The sequence below is a fragment of the Vanellus vanellus genome (assembly GCF_965231255.1).
Source record: "Vanellus vanellus genome assembly, chromosome: 6".
Classification (NCBI taxonomy): Eukaryota; Metazoa; Chordata; class Aves; order Charadriiformes; family Charadriidae; genus Vanellus; species Vanellus vanellus.
The window spans coordinates 38,708,748-38,722,024 of record NC_138911.1 but is presented as its reverse complement, the minus strand read 5'-3'; the positions used below and the strand labels follow the sequence as shown (position 1 = coordinate 38,722,024).

The following is a 13,277-nucleotide window of genomic DNA, read 5'->3' as shown; positions in this document are numbered from 1 at the left end:
TTACTGCATTAAAACTGAATACATTTGGAAACAACGCTGTGAGAAAACAGTAAGGGTGAGGCACTGCTGCTTTTTAGTCATATCCTACATGTCCTCAAGCATATCAGCCTTTTGCACAATCCTTGCTGCCCGTATCCATCTCCATAAACTGTGAACTACAAACCCAAAAAATGTCCGTGGAAAGAATGCCCTGCGATGGATGAGTGGCTTCCTTCAGTTCCCTCTGCATGCCCACACGAACTCTTGATCTCAGCCGTGGATGTGGTGGTGCCAGCGGTATGCCTGCCGCTCCAGAGCCAGGCAGGCAGGAATCCACTGGGGCTGACTTAGCATGCCCTTTGCATACTTGCTTAACATTTTAAGCTCCAATTAGTTGCAATTTATGTCCAGCGTCACCCTATTAATTCACACTAATACCTGAGATGACCTTTCTGACCAGCTGCATCTTTCAAATTAGCAAGCGAGACCAAGCAAGAAAAGTGCAATGGTTCTGAACAATATGCAAACTTCACTGGTAACTGTTCTTTAAGTTTGAATAATTAAATTTGTGTTGGTCAGAAACCTGGAAATGTCACCATCTTTTCAAATCATACAAAATTTCTCCATGGTGTGAACTTCAGAGTGATTCCTTACTCTGGAAACCTTCTTGAGAACAGTGGAAGCTGTTGACTCTGCCTTAACAGGTTCATGAGTTAATTAATTTGGGTTGTATTGTGAAAAGGCCTATTTGTAGCAGCATTTCAGTTATAGTGCATGCAGTGTGAGGATAAGTATTTGATATTTATGTTTAAATTTTTGTATTTCTGTTAAAATGTCATTTTAATGTTTGTTTAAAATGTTGAAATTTATGTTTAAATTGTAAAAAAGGTTTAAATTTTCATGTTTATGTTTAAATTTTATTTATATCCCACAACTCTATCCACCTTCTCTGCCCCAAAGCAAAAATATCCAGAAATATTTGAATATTTCAATTGTAAGCTGATGCTAAGCAATTACAATGACACCTCAGTAAAATGTCTTCAAATGATAAGTAAATTCTAGACAGATGCTAAATATATCTTCATATATTCATAAAGAAAGATCAGTTCTGCTTAACTGCAGATCATATCTAATGGCCAGTTTTAATGCCTTTTCGGAAAAGAAGAGGTAGGAGAAACAAGAAAAGTTTCCCTGCAACTGTGTAAACTGCCTATTATTATTATATTTAATAAATAAATAAATAAATAAAACAGCATTTGAGTGTAAAATGACCATGAATGAAATCTGATCATTTCAAACACCTGTAGTGGCTCTCAGCTGAGCACATGCCTAACTAACTACATGCACAGCTTGCTAAATGCTTTAATTGATTTCCTAAATCAAGTTTAGCAAACTCCAGTCTGTACATTGCTCAAACTTTGACACTGACTGGTCTCATTATTTTAATGAAAATCTCCCAGAAAATTCTGTACTTCACTTCTTAGACATTACTTTTAAAAAAAAAAAATCAAAGACCACAATTATAAAAAGTCATGGTGAGGAACACAAAAACTGATGGAAAGTATGCAATTTTTGATTGTTGTATCTAGGTCAAATAGGAACAAAGAATAGCAAAGATTAAGGATTAAAAATTGCCTAAGAGATATGAATGGTGATGTGAAAATAATCATGATTAGAACAATGGTATGTTTATACAGCAAAAGTTTCATTCTTGTGCATTAGTACAATAAAGGCTTCACTTTATCTCCAGCTTTGAAGAGATGAGGGAAGATGAGTAAACTGTCAGTTTGAATTAACATTTTGCCATAAATGTTTATAGCCCACAGAAAACAATTGTATGACTCTTTAGGATTGAGCTATTTAGTTATAAACCACATTCTAAATGTATTAATACTCTTACAGAATCTTTGGCTTTCAATAAATTAATATTGAATAATACTGGGGTTATAATGAACACAACAGAAGAAACATTTCTAAACCCAGTGAGTCACTATGAGACATTTCCTTCCACTTGTTCCACTTATTGACTCTACCCTCAAGGCTCTTTCTTTGTAAGCCTTGGTATTTGCTGATGCTTTTGTTTCAAGTTTCAAAAAGAAAACCATGAAGTATAAATTCTTACTAATAGAAAACCACGACCTAACATGCCTACATCAATTAGAAGGACATGCATGCAGTGAAGGCATTGATAGGCTCGATGGGAGTTTCCAAATGCCAGGGTGTTTAGTCTCATTTTCTTAACCAAAGAATACTTATAATAATAATAAAAAAGACAATCATTTGTAGGTTGCAAGTCCCAGATCTTGTTTATTTATAAAGCAATAAATATTAGAAGCACAAATAAATTGCACGGGTGTGTAAACAAACTGTACAATGACTGAAGAGTTCAGGAAGGGTTGCCAGAAGACTCCAAGAAGCATATTGTCGTCATCCTGAGTGGGAAGTAAATTGAGGGAAAAGTGCTTAGAAGCACTTGCGGTGGACAATGGATGGACCAGCTTCATCATACTCCTGTTTACTGATCCACATTTGCTGGAAGGTGGACAGAGATGCTAGAATGGAGCCACCAATCCAGACAGAGTACTTGCGCTCAGGTGGGGCAATGATCTAGGACAAAGACAGGCAACAGAGTCCTCATTTAACAGTTACATTTCTGAACAACCAGCACACACCACCAATGTAACAAACCACTAGATATTTCCTTAAGTAAATGAAGAACTTTTCTATAATCACAGTATTGATGATCTTCAGCAGCTGGTTCAATACATGTAATATTCCCTAAGAAAATCTCTAACCATACTTTCCTCTTTTCTAACACTTGCTTCAAATCAATACAATTATGCTGGTTAAATGGACTTTCTTCTCACTTGTCCATCAGCTGTTGATCTCACTTTTGAGTTGTTCCTATATCCCAGTTTAACGATGTGGACGTTTTCCCCATCCTTACCCACATTTTATAGTACAGAGTCAAATTCCTCACCTTGATCTTCATAGTGCTAGGAGCAAGTGCAGTGATTTCCTTCTGCATGCGATCAGCAATGCCAGGGTACATTGTCGTTCCACCCGAGAGGACATTGTTAGCATACAGGTCCTTACGAATATCAATATCACACTTCATAATACTGTTGTAGGTAGTTTCGTGAATACCAGCAGACTCCATACCTTGAGAAGAAAGAAGACAGTAGTAGATCAGTAAATTATGTAAGAGGTCTTTGTGAAGAGAACTCTCGGCGTTTCTCCTCATCATTGATATGAACTGTTATGATATTTTTATTGTAAAATTACTTACTGATTATTAAATGTTATAGAAAAACGTATAAAAAAGAGTTACAGAACTAGCTAAGAAAACAAAAATTATTTGTTGAAAAGGATACAAATCATAATGCATGTGCAAAGGAAAGATACTCAAAATATGCAGTGAGACAAGAGGTGGACACACGAGATAAACTCATTTAGTATATAGCAATGGGAGAAAGTTATACAGAATAGAAAACATGAATATCAAGTTATGTCAAAGTCTCACAAAAAGCATTAGTTGAATATAGAAAAGACGGCAATAAAGACAACAAAAGCAGCTGAAGTAGAACTAAAGAAGAAAATAGTGACTTCATTTCTTTTTCAGCCTACTCAAATATAGTCTATACCATTTATAAACATCAAGGCAGGACATAACCAAGATACGAACCAAGACATCAGCACTTTGTGGTAAGCGAAAAGAAACAAGAAGCAAGTGTTTGTAGGTTGCATTCCAATTTATTAATTTTGACAGGTGCTTCCTGAAAGGGCTGACACCAGATCCACAGTAAGATGTCAGCTGATGAACAACTGCACTTACTGCTCAGGAGAGTATAAGCATTTGCTATATCCATCAGCCGCACTCACAAACAGCAAATCTCACCGCCTCGACCATGCCAATGTTTAATTACAGTTGCATATAAATATACACAAACCTTCATTCCATTTTTTTCCCCTCCCAGGCACTTTAGTTCACGCAGCCAGGTACTGGTTTAAGTGTAAGCTTTACAAATACGGCACTGGAAGTTATTTTTTCTGTCACGACATGATGTTATTCTAACTACATTTTATCACCAAAATAAAAAAAAGTGACCCTAAAATCTGGTCTAAAACTTTCAAGAAGACCCCACATCTCAGCTAATTACCAGCTGAGCTCACATTAAGCAGAGTTTACAGGGATCAGATCATCTAACTCATTATTTCTGTTTCATTTCATGCCAAATTTAGACAAGCAGGAAGGGGAGTGGGACACCTAGACCTTCTGTTCCATTCATACCTCCTACTGAAAGGAGAATTTCCTGGGAACACTTACCAATAAAGGATGGCTGGAATAAGGTTTCAGGGCAGCGGAAACGTTCGTTACCGATGGTGATCACTTGACCATCGGGCAGTTCATAGCTCTTTTCCAGAGAGGAGGAAGAGGCAGCCGTGGCCATTTCATTCTCAAAGTCCAGTGCAACATAGCACAATTTCTCTTTGATATCACGAACAATCTCACGTTCAGCTGCAGATATAGGGGAATCAAATCAAGGTTTGGATAGGCAAAATACTAGAGGAAGAAGGTGGGCCAAGAGAGACACGAGGATTTTCACAGGAGGGCAAAGCTGAAGGACTGACCTGTTGTCACAAAGGAATAGCCGCGCTCCGTGAGGATCTTCATGAGGTAGTCAGTCAGATCCCTGCCAGCCAGATCCAGGCGCATGATAGCATGAGGCAAAGCATAACCTTCATAAATAGGTACGTTGTGGGTGACGCCATCGCCAGAGTCAAGAACAATACCTGAGAAAGAAATGTCAGAGAGAACGGTTGGAATCACCTAGCAAATGCTTGGAGCCCTTGGGCACAGTAAGCAGCAACAAACACAACAAAATATAGGATTTTTCAGGTAGTACAAAGTAGCATTATTCTATTTTAGCCATCAAGATCTTGCCCATTCCGTCTCTGCTTCCCTGGACGATCCTGTTTCGTGTGAACTCTCTTATAAAAGATGTTGTGCCGTACATATTTTAAGCTAATCCAGACGAACAGCCTTCCACTGCTACTACACTGAGCAATAAGTATATTTGTAATAGCGATTGTCCTGATCCAATAATGGCCATCTTTTGGGCCCAGTTTAAGCCCTCAAACTGCTGTAATACTTGTGTAACTGCAGTATCTTCACAGGAATATCTCCTCGTTTGTGTCATGACAAGTGGCAGGACAGTCAGTTCCACAGTGCCCCTCTGAAAGCAATGCAGACTGGTCCACATGGTTCTTTTCACATACTATTTTGTACTGGCTTTTCTGCCACTGTTACCATCAATTGCTATAAACAAAAAATACTTAGTTTTCTATAGATTTGAATGAGCTATGTTTTTTTTTTTTTCCTATTTGGAGTGAGAAGGAAGGAGGGTTCCCGATTCCTATGATTCCTGATAAATAGTGTTTCTTTTTTCACGTTACCTGTTGTACGACCAGAGGCGTACAGGGACAGGACAGCCTGGATTGCCACATACATAGCAGGTACATTGAAGGTCTCAAACATTATCTGGGTCATCTTTTCACGATTAGCTTTAGGGTTCAAGGGGGCTTCCGTGAGCAAGGTAGGGTGTTCCTCAGGGGCCACACGGAGCTCGTTGTAGAAAGTGTGGTGCCAGATCTTTTCCATATCATCCCAGTTGGTGATGATGCCATGTTCAATGGGATATTTCAAAGTAAGGATACCTCTTTTGCTCTGAGCTTCATCACCCACATAGGAATCTTTTTGACCCATACCAACCATAACACCCTAAGAGAAGAAAATACAGAAAAGCATTATTTGAGGAAGACATCACAGAACCCAAACAATTACATCACAGACAACTATGCTATTTTCAAGAACAGTCATGCCACTAACAGGTTGTTTAGGAAAAGAAATTAGCATTCTTGAAATATTAAATCAACAGAACTTGAAGTTTTCTCATAAAATCCTTTTTCTTTCAGTCAGATGAAAAGATTCCCCCCCCCCCCTTTTTTAATATACCTTTTATTTTCAATTACTTCTTTCTGGTCCAAAAGTTTGACTGAAAGTAAACTGCATAATATCATGAACAGAAAAAGATACAGAGAGACATACAAACAGAGTTTATAAACAAGAAGATACAGAGGGAAATAAGCCTTCTAGTGAAGGAAGATACTACCAAAATGACTATTGCTATGCAGCCTCATCAGTAATGTATTCACAATAAAAATATACAAAATGCAAAGGTTTTAGTTAAGAAAAAAACGCCTTACAAACTTTTTACTAAGGAAATTGTAGGAGAAAAAGTACTGTCTTTTCTGTGTGCTGATTTAACTGACAAAAGGGAAGGAGAATGACATGGGAACGGAGAAAAGGAGGCTTAGAGAGCGGTAAAAAGGTAAGATCAGAGACAGTCAAAAGAAGTAGAGGAAATTGAAAGGTGTTTGATATGTGAACCATTGGACAGGATGGGTGGGAAGGGCCCTAAATAAACTGTATGCATGCAAATTCAGCCAATGGAGATGCCTTTGAACTGGCATCAGCAGCAGGTCTGGCCTGGGGGATGGAGTGGGCAGCAGCTTGGTAGGAAGCTGGGTTTGGGCTCATTAAGGGAGAGAGCAGGGAAAGAGTCAAGACAAAAGTTGGTGAATTAGAAATAGCTGGGGGAAAGGGAGACTGATAGAAAGGAGGTAAGGGACAGTCAAACCGGGGAGCTGAGGAAGCACCGGAGGGAACTGGGAAGGTGTGGCTTGTACCACCACAAGAAGGGAGCAGAGGGAAGGGCAGGGTATTGGGGACAGGACAGAAGAACTAAGGAGGGAAGGGGTGAGCGGAGGCGCATTTTGGAGAGAGAGAGAAAGCTCGGTCGTGCCTCGGTCCTGCTCCCCGTATTTACCTGGTGCCTCGGGCGGCCGACGATGGACGGGAAAACGGCCCTGGGGGCATCGTCTCCGGCAAAGCCCGCCTTGACCAGCCCCGAGCCGTTGTCGCACACCAGCGCGGTGGTCTCCTCGTCGTCACACATCTTCGGAGGGAGGCACGGACCTGAAACACAGCGCGGCGGCGCGTCCAGAGCCCCGCGGACAGCGCGGAGCTGCCGCCGGTCCCCGCCGAGCCCCCCCGGGCGGCCCCTCGGCGCCCTCCCGCCGCCATCCCCGAGGGCACGGGCGGCGGCGGCACACCGACAGCTGTCGGCGGGAGCGGGAAATTCGACTCGTCCCGGGAGGATGCTGGATGGCTCAGCCACGCTCGTGGGCAGGGCTTTAAAGAGGATCCGTCGGCCGCTTTCTTCTCCGCGCTTCAAAAGGCGCCCCGGCTTGCAGGACGCTCATTAAGGGCATCATTAGCCGTACCCTCAGGCCGCAGATTGAAACGGGAGGGAAAGCGTTTGAAACCGGAGCCATCGGCCCTACCGCAGGGCAATTCACCAGCGGCGGGGCGTCGCGCCCCGTCGGGCCGGGGCGGCTGGCGCTGCGCGGGGGATGGTGGGGGGGGGGAGCCGCGGACGGGGGCGGTGTTCCCGGCGGGAATAACGCCAAGCCGGGAGGTGCGCAGGCAGAGCGGCGGCTGTACCATCCCGTCCCATCGCATCCCATCCCATCCCGTCCCGTCCCGTCCCGTCCCATCCCATCCCGTCCCGTCCCATCCCATCCCGTCCCGTCCCATCCCATCCCGTCCCTCCCTGCCCGTCCCGAGCCGGGGCTGCGGGCGCCACCACGCAACTCACCAGACCAGCACCGGCGGCGGGGAGGGGGGGTCTGCGGAGGAGAGCCTGGGTGCCGGCTCGGCGGAGACGCCCCAATTTATACCCCCTCGAGGGGCAGCGCCGGCCGGGGCCGCCGCGGGCCGGGGCCAGCCACCTTCTCCTTATTTGGTCGGCTCCGCGCCATTGAGCGGCCGCGCAGCCATGAATGGAGCCCGGCCAGCCCCGCCGCCGCCCGGCCGCCCGGCCCATGTATGGCAGGCGCGGGGCAGCGCGCCCCCGGCCCGCCGCATGGCCAAATAGGGAGCCCCGCGCAGCCCCTCGGGGGCCCAGGGCTGTCGGCTTGCGGGGTGGCAAGGTGGCTTCCCGGGCCGCCTCCCGGGGGCTCGGCTCCGGCCGCCGACGGCACCCCCGGGGTGTGGACAGCCGCCCGGTGCCGGCCCCGCTGGACGCTGAAGCTGGAGATGCTCGGGCGGGGCGGAGGGCGTTTTCTACCCCGGCTTTTCATTTTTGCACTGAAAACAACAACAACAACAACAACAACAACAAAAAAGCCAGTCGAGCTCCAATTTAATCGACGACCCGTGAGGTTACTTCGGTGCCAACAACTGAGGCTCTTCTACTGCATGGAGGCAGCATCTGCTGCCTGTATTGCCTTAGGACGGAGCAGCGCACACTCAATTTCTTTTAAACTTTGATGAGCACATGGAGCAAAAATCGGGCTTTGCTCTGCTTTTGGCTGACATCTGTAGCGCAAAATGGGACCTGCTCGTTTACATTAATTTGCATATACTTAACCTCCCCATTTTTGCCCTTTTAATGCGCACCGATCAGCAACGCATAGTGATATGCATAGGGCGGAGGATGAGAGATGGGAATAGCTTGGACATAAACCAGCTATGGTATTAATGTAATGTGACAGTTGTTTTCCTGCTCAGTTGTTGAAACATCCACATTGATAATTTGTTCCAGCGATGGAACCTAGAAAATCCGTGTATCTTCAGGATTATTTTTTTTTTTTTTTTTAGTTAAAAATAGAAAGACTGGAGAGGCATCCCTTGAGTGGGTTTGGCCTGGTATGTGAAGGCAGAGATTGTCAACGTGTGTCCCAGAGGAACTGCATCGTAACACAGAGTACACTGTCCTTCGGGAGCTCAGCTGATAAACTGCCCAACGTCTGCCTGTGCAAGTCAACACAGGGGAAAAAAGAATTGAGGTTTGGGACACAAGAGAAGGGTGGGATGTAAAGGTCAAGAGGGGAATGCTCAGCAAACTGGGTCAACTGCTTAAACAGAGTTCCAGTTTATTAGATGGCATACAGGGGCTGACAGACATCACATGGTGATATGCATCTTAAATGAGGTGGAAGGAAAGAGCTTGTGAATGCAACCCAACCTGCAGTTTGGGAGCTTTGGTGTAAGAGCTATCCTCGCACTGTGGGTTGGCTCTGACAAAGGGTGTGAGAATCGGATGGAAACTGCCGACTACTCATTTCTAAACTGGATCCAAAGGGGGCGTCAGAGACGCTTGGACTTTAATTTCTTCTGAAATCGGAGAGAGTGGAGTCAGTTTCCTCATTTCTAGCACAATTAATGAGGTGGTTAGCTCCACCCCAACCCCAGTTTATCTGGGGGTTGTGCCCAGTTATGAGCACGACTCTGAAGCAGACGTAGCAACAAACTTGTTGGCCATTGATAGCTCCTGCTTTTCTTTAAAAACCTCGAGAACAGACAAACTGTTTCAGGTGAGACACTATTTGTGTATAAAGGTGTGTGTACGTATATTTCATGTATGTGTATATATAAATATATATGCACATATATATTATATATGTATGTATCTGTGTATATATTACTTTTTTTTCTTAGCTACGAAAGAAAGGAAGGTGTACGACTGTGAAATACAGTGACCTCAAAAGGTCAAAGCAGGGAAGTATTGCTTCAGTGCTCCCGCTCTGGACAAAACTTGGCTCTTAGTTTTCCTGCTATTGATGAAAAATCAACCAAAATCAATACTGGTGGGATAAGACCCCAAGTGAGTATATATTTATCTAAATCAATTAGGCACAAGTAACAGAGAGTTATATATTTTGGGGATAGCAATGCCTATTTATATAAGAATTCATATGTATGCAAGGATGTATAAGCATATACACCCTGGCACAGAGTAGCATTTCAAAGAAAAAATACTTTACCATATGCTGCCTTCAATTTAAAAAAGTCAGCATATTTTACTCCATGGTAAGTTGCCATATAGAATTTAAATCTGCTTCTTTTTTTCCCTAGCACATCTTTTCTACAGAAACCATATAATGTGAGGGGTTGGCCAGCTTCTCGGGCACTAGAGATTAGTTTACAGTGTTATCTCAGCTGTTCCTCGGTTCAGAGGTGTTACAGTATTTACATAGAAGCCCGCTGCTGATAGCTGCATTGAATTCCTCCCCAATCAGACCCTCCCTGTCACATCCCGCATTCCCTTCTGCTGGGGAGAGAGGCAGACTCAGCTGAAACGGAGACAGAGCCAACTCTCGCTGCAAAATCTGCACAAAACAGCCTGTATTTTCTTTTTTACTTTACAACTGAATATTGGCTTTTTCTACTCTTTCCTCAATTTATAATCCAGCAGGACCCACATCTAGGATCCTGATGCACTTGAGAGCTCATCAATTTCCCCTCCTCTCTCCCCATATATTGCAAGGTCAAATGAAAAGGGCACCACACAACGTACTTGAATCCAAATTCGCGTCTGCTTCATCACAGCCACTCAAAAAATACCCAGTTAAAGTTATTCCTTTGGCCAAAACCATTCTGCTTTCTGCAATAAGCCTCAAATAAACCAAACGAGCAAACAAAGAAGCAAAACCCTACTGAAGTATGTTATGCAATGTCATCTACAGGAAAAATACTCTCGCGTCTGACTGACCAGGGTCCCCACATGCTGTGCACGTCTCTCATGACTTAGCTATCAGGAGTGACCCCAGAGGCAAAGGAAGCACTGGCACTATGGGGTACTGGGAGAGCAGACAGGTCTGCAGTTGACATGATCTGCTTGTACCCTGAAACAGCCTGAACACAGAGGAGCGCGAAGCCTCAATGTGTACTCAATACTAATGGGGTAGCAAAATAATATATATGTATATGAGACCTGCACACAGGCAAAACTGCGTGTGTTATTCAACCAACAAGACACTGTTGTGACTGCAGCCAAAATCAGAACATGGGTTCTTACCTCTGTGTGACAAAAACGTGAATAAAAAATCACACCGCGATCTTATGATGCCCAGAAGTCCTCACAACTGCTATTCACCTTTTGAATGAAACAGATTATTTACAGTAGTTAACACCGCATTCAGAAATTGAAAATGTGTAGGATCTCTGTACATTTTTTTCAGTCTTTCAGACTATTCTTTTGTTATCTGTACATGTTCCAGTAAAACCAATAAACTTTTCATAATACACCAAGCCATTGCACGTACTCTATACCTAGCAGGTTTTACAGCAGATGACTTCTCACTCAAAATCTGCTATTTCTAAATCCAATGGATGATGACATCTAAAATCTGTCCTAGCATAGAGCCAAAGTGTTACCTCTCTTAAGCCGCAGGCCAGCATCGTCTTTGGAAGAAATTTTACTTTTTCAAGAATAAGAAGCAAATGCCACTCTGACAGGTTTTCTTTTGTCCCATGACAGCTGTTTGCAGCTATATGCGCTTTAGAAATATAAGAAGCATCGCAGCAGAGTCTTATTGATGGGCGGGAGACCTGATGAGATGAGAATGACAAACATAAAATATATGATGAATATCACTGTCGTGAACGAATGACTGTCGCGATGGAATCACACGTAGTTATCTACATCTGTGTAGCTGTGAATCTGTCTCTGTGTGTATACAGACATACAAAGAGAAGCCAGAAAAGACAACTCTTCGGTCACCACCAACCCGAAGTTGTTCCCTATGAAAAGCTCCATTACACTTTTGCAATCAGATTTTGAACTTCCCAAGTGAGAAATCCGTCATTTGCTCCGCCAGAGGAGAGTGTCCCAATTTAGTAATCACACTGTCAGGCAAATTTCTTCAGAGAATTCATTGGGTATTTCCCTTTCTTATTTATGTCTCATTCACCCTCATAATAGCCCATGTTTCATACCTAATACATTCCATGTCTTCTCCGCATTTAAACCCTTCACATAGTTGCAGGCTGTTATCATCTCTGCGTCTCTTTCTCTCACTCACTCATGTACTGCTGCACATCTATAATTAACCTAAAACATCTTAAGTGTGCTCTGAAATGACAGCATAATGAGGTGGGCACTGGGAGTTAGAGATGCAACTAAAACATCTTCTTATGAAGCGGAGAGAATTAGGCATGGGCGGTGTAAGGGGAGGTGAGTGCCAGTGAAAGGGATTTGCGCTTCTGAGTCACTGACTCTGAGGAATCGATTGCCACACGTCACTTACAAAGAAAGGCCGGGACTCTCGCTTCCATTATGCTCCCTTCACAGTGGAAAGAAGGATCAGAGAGTGCCCGGAGATCCTAAAAGCGCTGTGCCTGCACAGGAGGAACGTCTCGCTTCCAGAAGTGCTGTGCTTCTCTCGCAAGCCAGAGCATGACAGGCGTGACAGGGTCGGACTCCAGCATCTCATGCTGTGAAGACTGCAGGCTGCTCTGAAATAAAATGCAGCCCAGGGAAACTGCTACAATTTCGGCTCCTCAGGCTGTCTTAGGCGCTGAGGGACACGGAGTAGTTCAAGAGGACAGAAATATGTCCTGAACACTTCAGCTGTTGCCAGCATGTATCTCGGTTGCCAGCAGTGTCTCTGAGAGATACCTGCCCTACATTAGAAAGCTGATGGGCACTATTTCTAACTGTATTTCTAAGTCTGATTTCAGCTGTTGGTTTGTTTTGTTTTGGTTTTTTTTTTCCAGTTAGAAAAAACATCTGACCTAAAGAACAGAACAGGTGGAACATGAAAAAAAGTTTTGTGTGTTTGCTCAGTATCACACGATCGTCATTTCATACTTGATGAGTCTCTGTCTGTGCGTACCATAACAATACACAACAATTCCAAAGGCAATGGGTAATTGCTAGATGTACCAAAGACAGTTTGGCAATATCTTATCTTAGGAACAATTCCCAAAACCACCAATGCTTAAGGCTAGATTCTGCTCAGTTAAATGAAATTGGTGATTATTTTTATTTAAATTATATTTCCTTCTTATATGTGACTGTAAAAAGCTCAGATTTGCAGAATGGTCACCCAGGAACTGTAATGAAATTACATGGCACCTTAGCACACGTTTCATTAGTATATAAATTTTGTAGATTAATACCTACATACTTAAAAATGGTAAAGAACAGCGAGAGAGAAAGCAAGACATAGACTCAGAAATTTGTAGCCGAAGGCACTTCCTCACCTTAATTTATGTCTCACTCCACCTTCAGTCTCCTCCAGGCTCACTGTGCTCTTGTTTCTTTGCTATAGATTCCGCACCTGTCATGTTCTATAGAAAGTGATCGGGACTTCATAGCCTACCTATGTATTGCTTTTCAAATTTAGCATCACAACTGCTACTAGACCGGTGCCACGAGCAGATGCAA

The 13,277-nt window shown here is 43.6% G+C and overlaps 1 protein-coding gene across 1 annotated transcript; it reads right to left on the bottom strand.

Moving 5' to 3' along the window:
• Positions 1-2,265: 2,265 nt before the first annotated feature.
• On the bottom strand, positions 2,266-7,735 carry ACTC1 (actin alpha cardiac muscle 1). Its single transcript, XM_082484925.1, has 7 exons — positions 7,701-7,735; positions 6,870-7,018; positions 5,437-5,761; positions 4,612-4,773; positions 4,307-4,498; positions 2,960-3,141; positions 2,266-2,586 (listed from the first exon to the last, which is right to left on the bottom strand). Exons 2-7 carry the CDS (start codon positions 6,996-6,998, stop codon positions 2,443-2,445), a joined length of 1,134 nt encoding a protein of 377 aa, XP_082341051.1. The 5' UTR covers positions 6,999-7,018; positions 7,701-7,735; the 3' UTR covers positions 2,266-2,442.
• Between the last annotated feature and the right edge of the window lie 5,542 nt (positions 7,736-13,277).

What these genes read in the sequence shown, in the direction of transcription:
- ACTC1 (XM_082484925.1), bottom strand. Translation starts at nt 6,998, where the DNA reads ATGTGTGACGACGAGGAGACCACCGCGCTGGTGTGCGACAACGGCTCG. An exon ending in CGCCTCTGGTCGTACAACAG is followed by an intron (nt 4,774 to 5,436) that starts GTAACGTGAAAA and finishes TTTCTTTCTCAG; the next exon opens with GTATTGTTCTTGACTCTGGC. An exon ending in CTAGCACTATGAAGATCAAG is followed by an intron (nt 2,587 to 2,959) that starts GTGAGGAATTTG and finishes TCTTTGTCCTAG; the next exon opens with ATCATTGCCCCACCTGAGCG.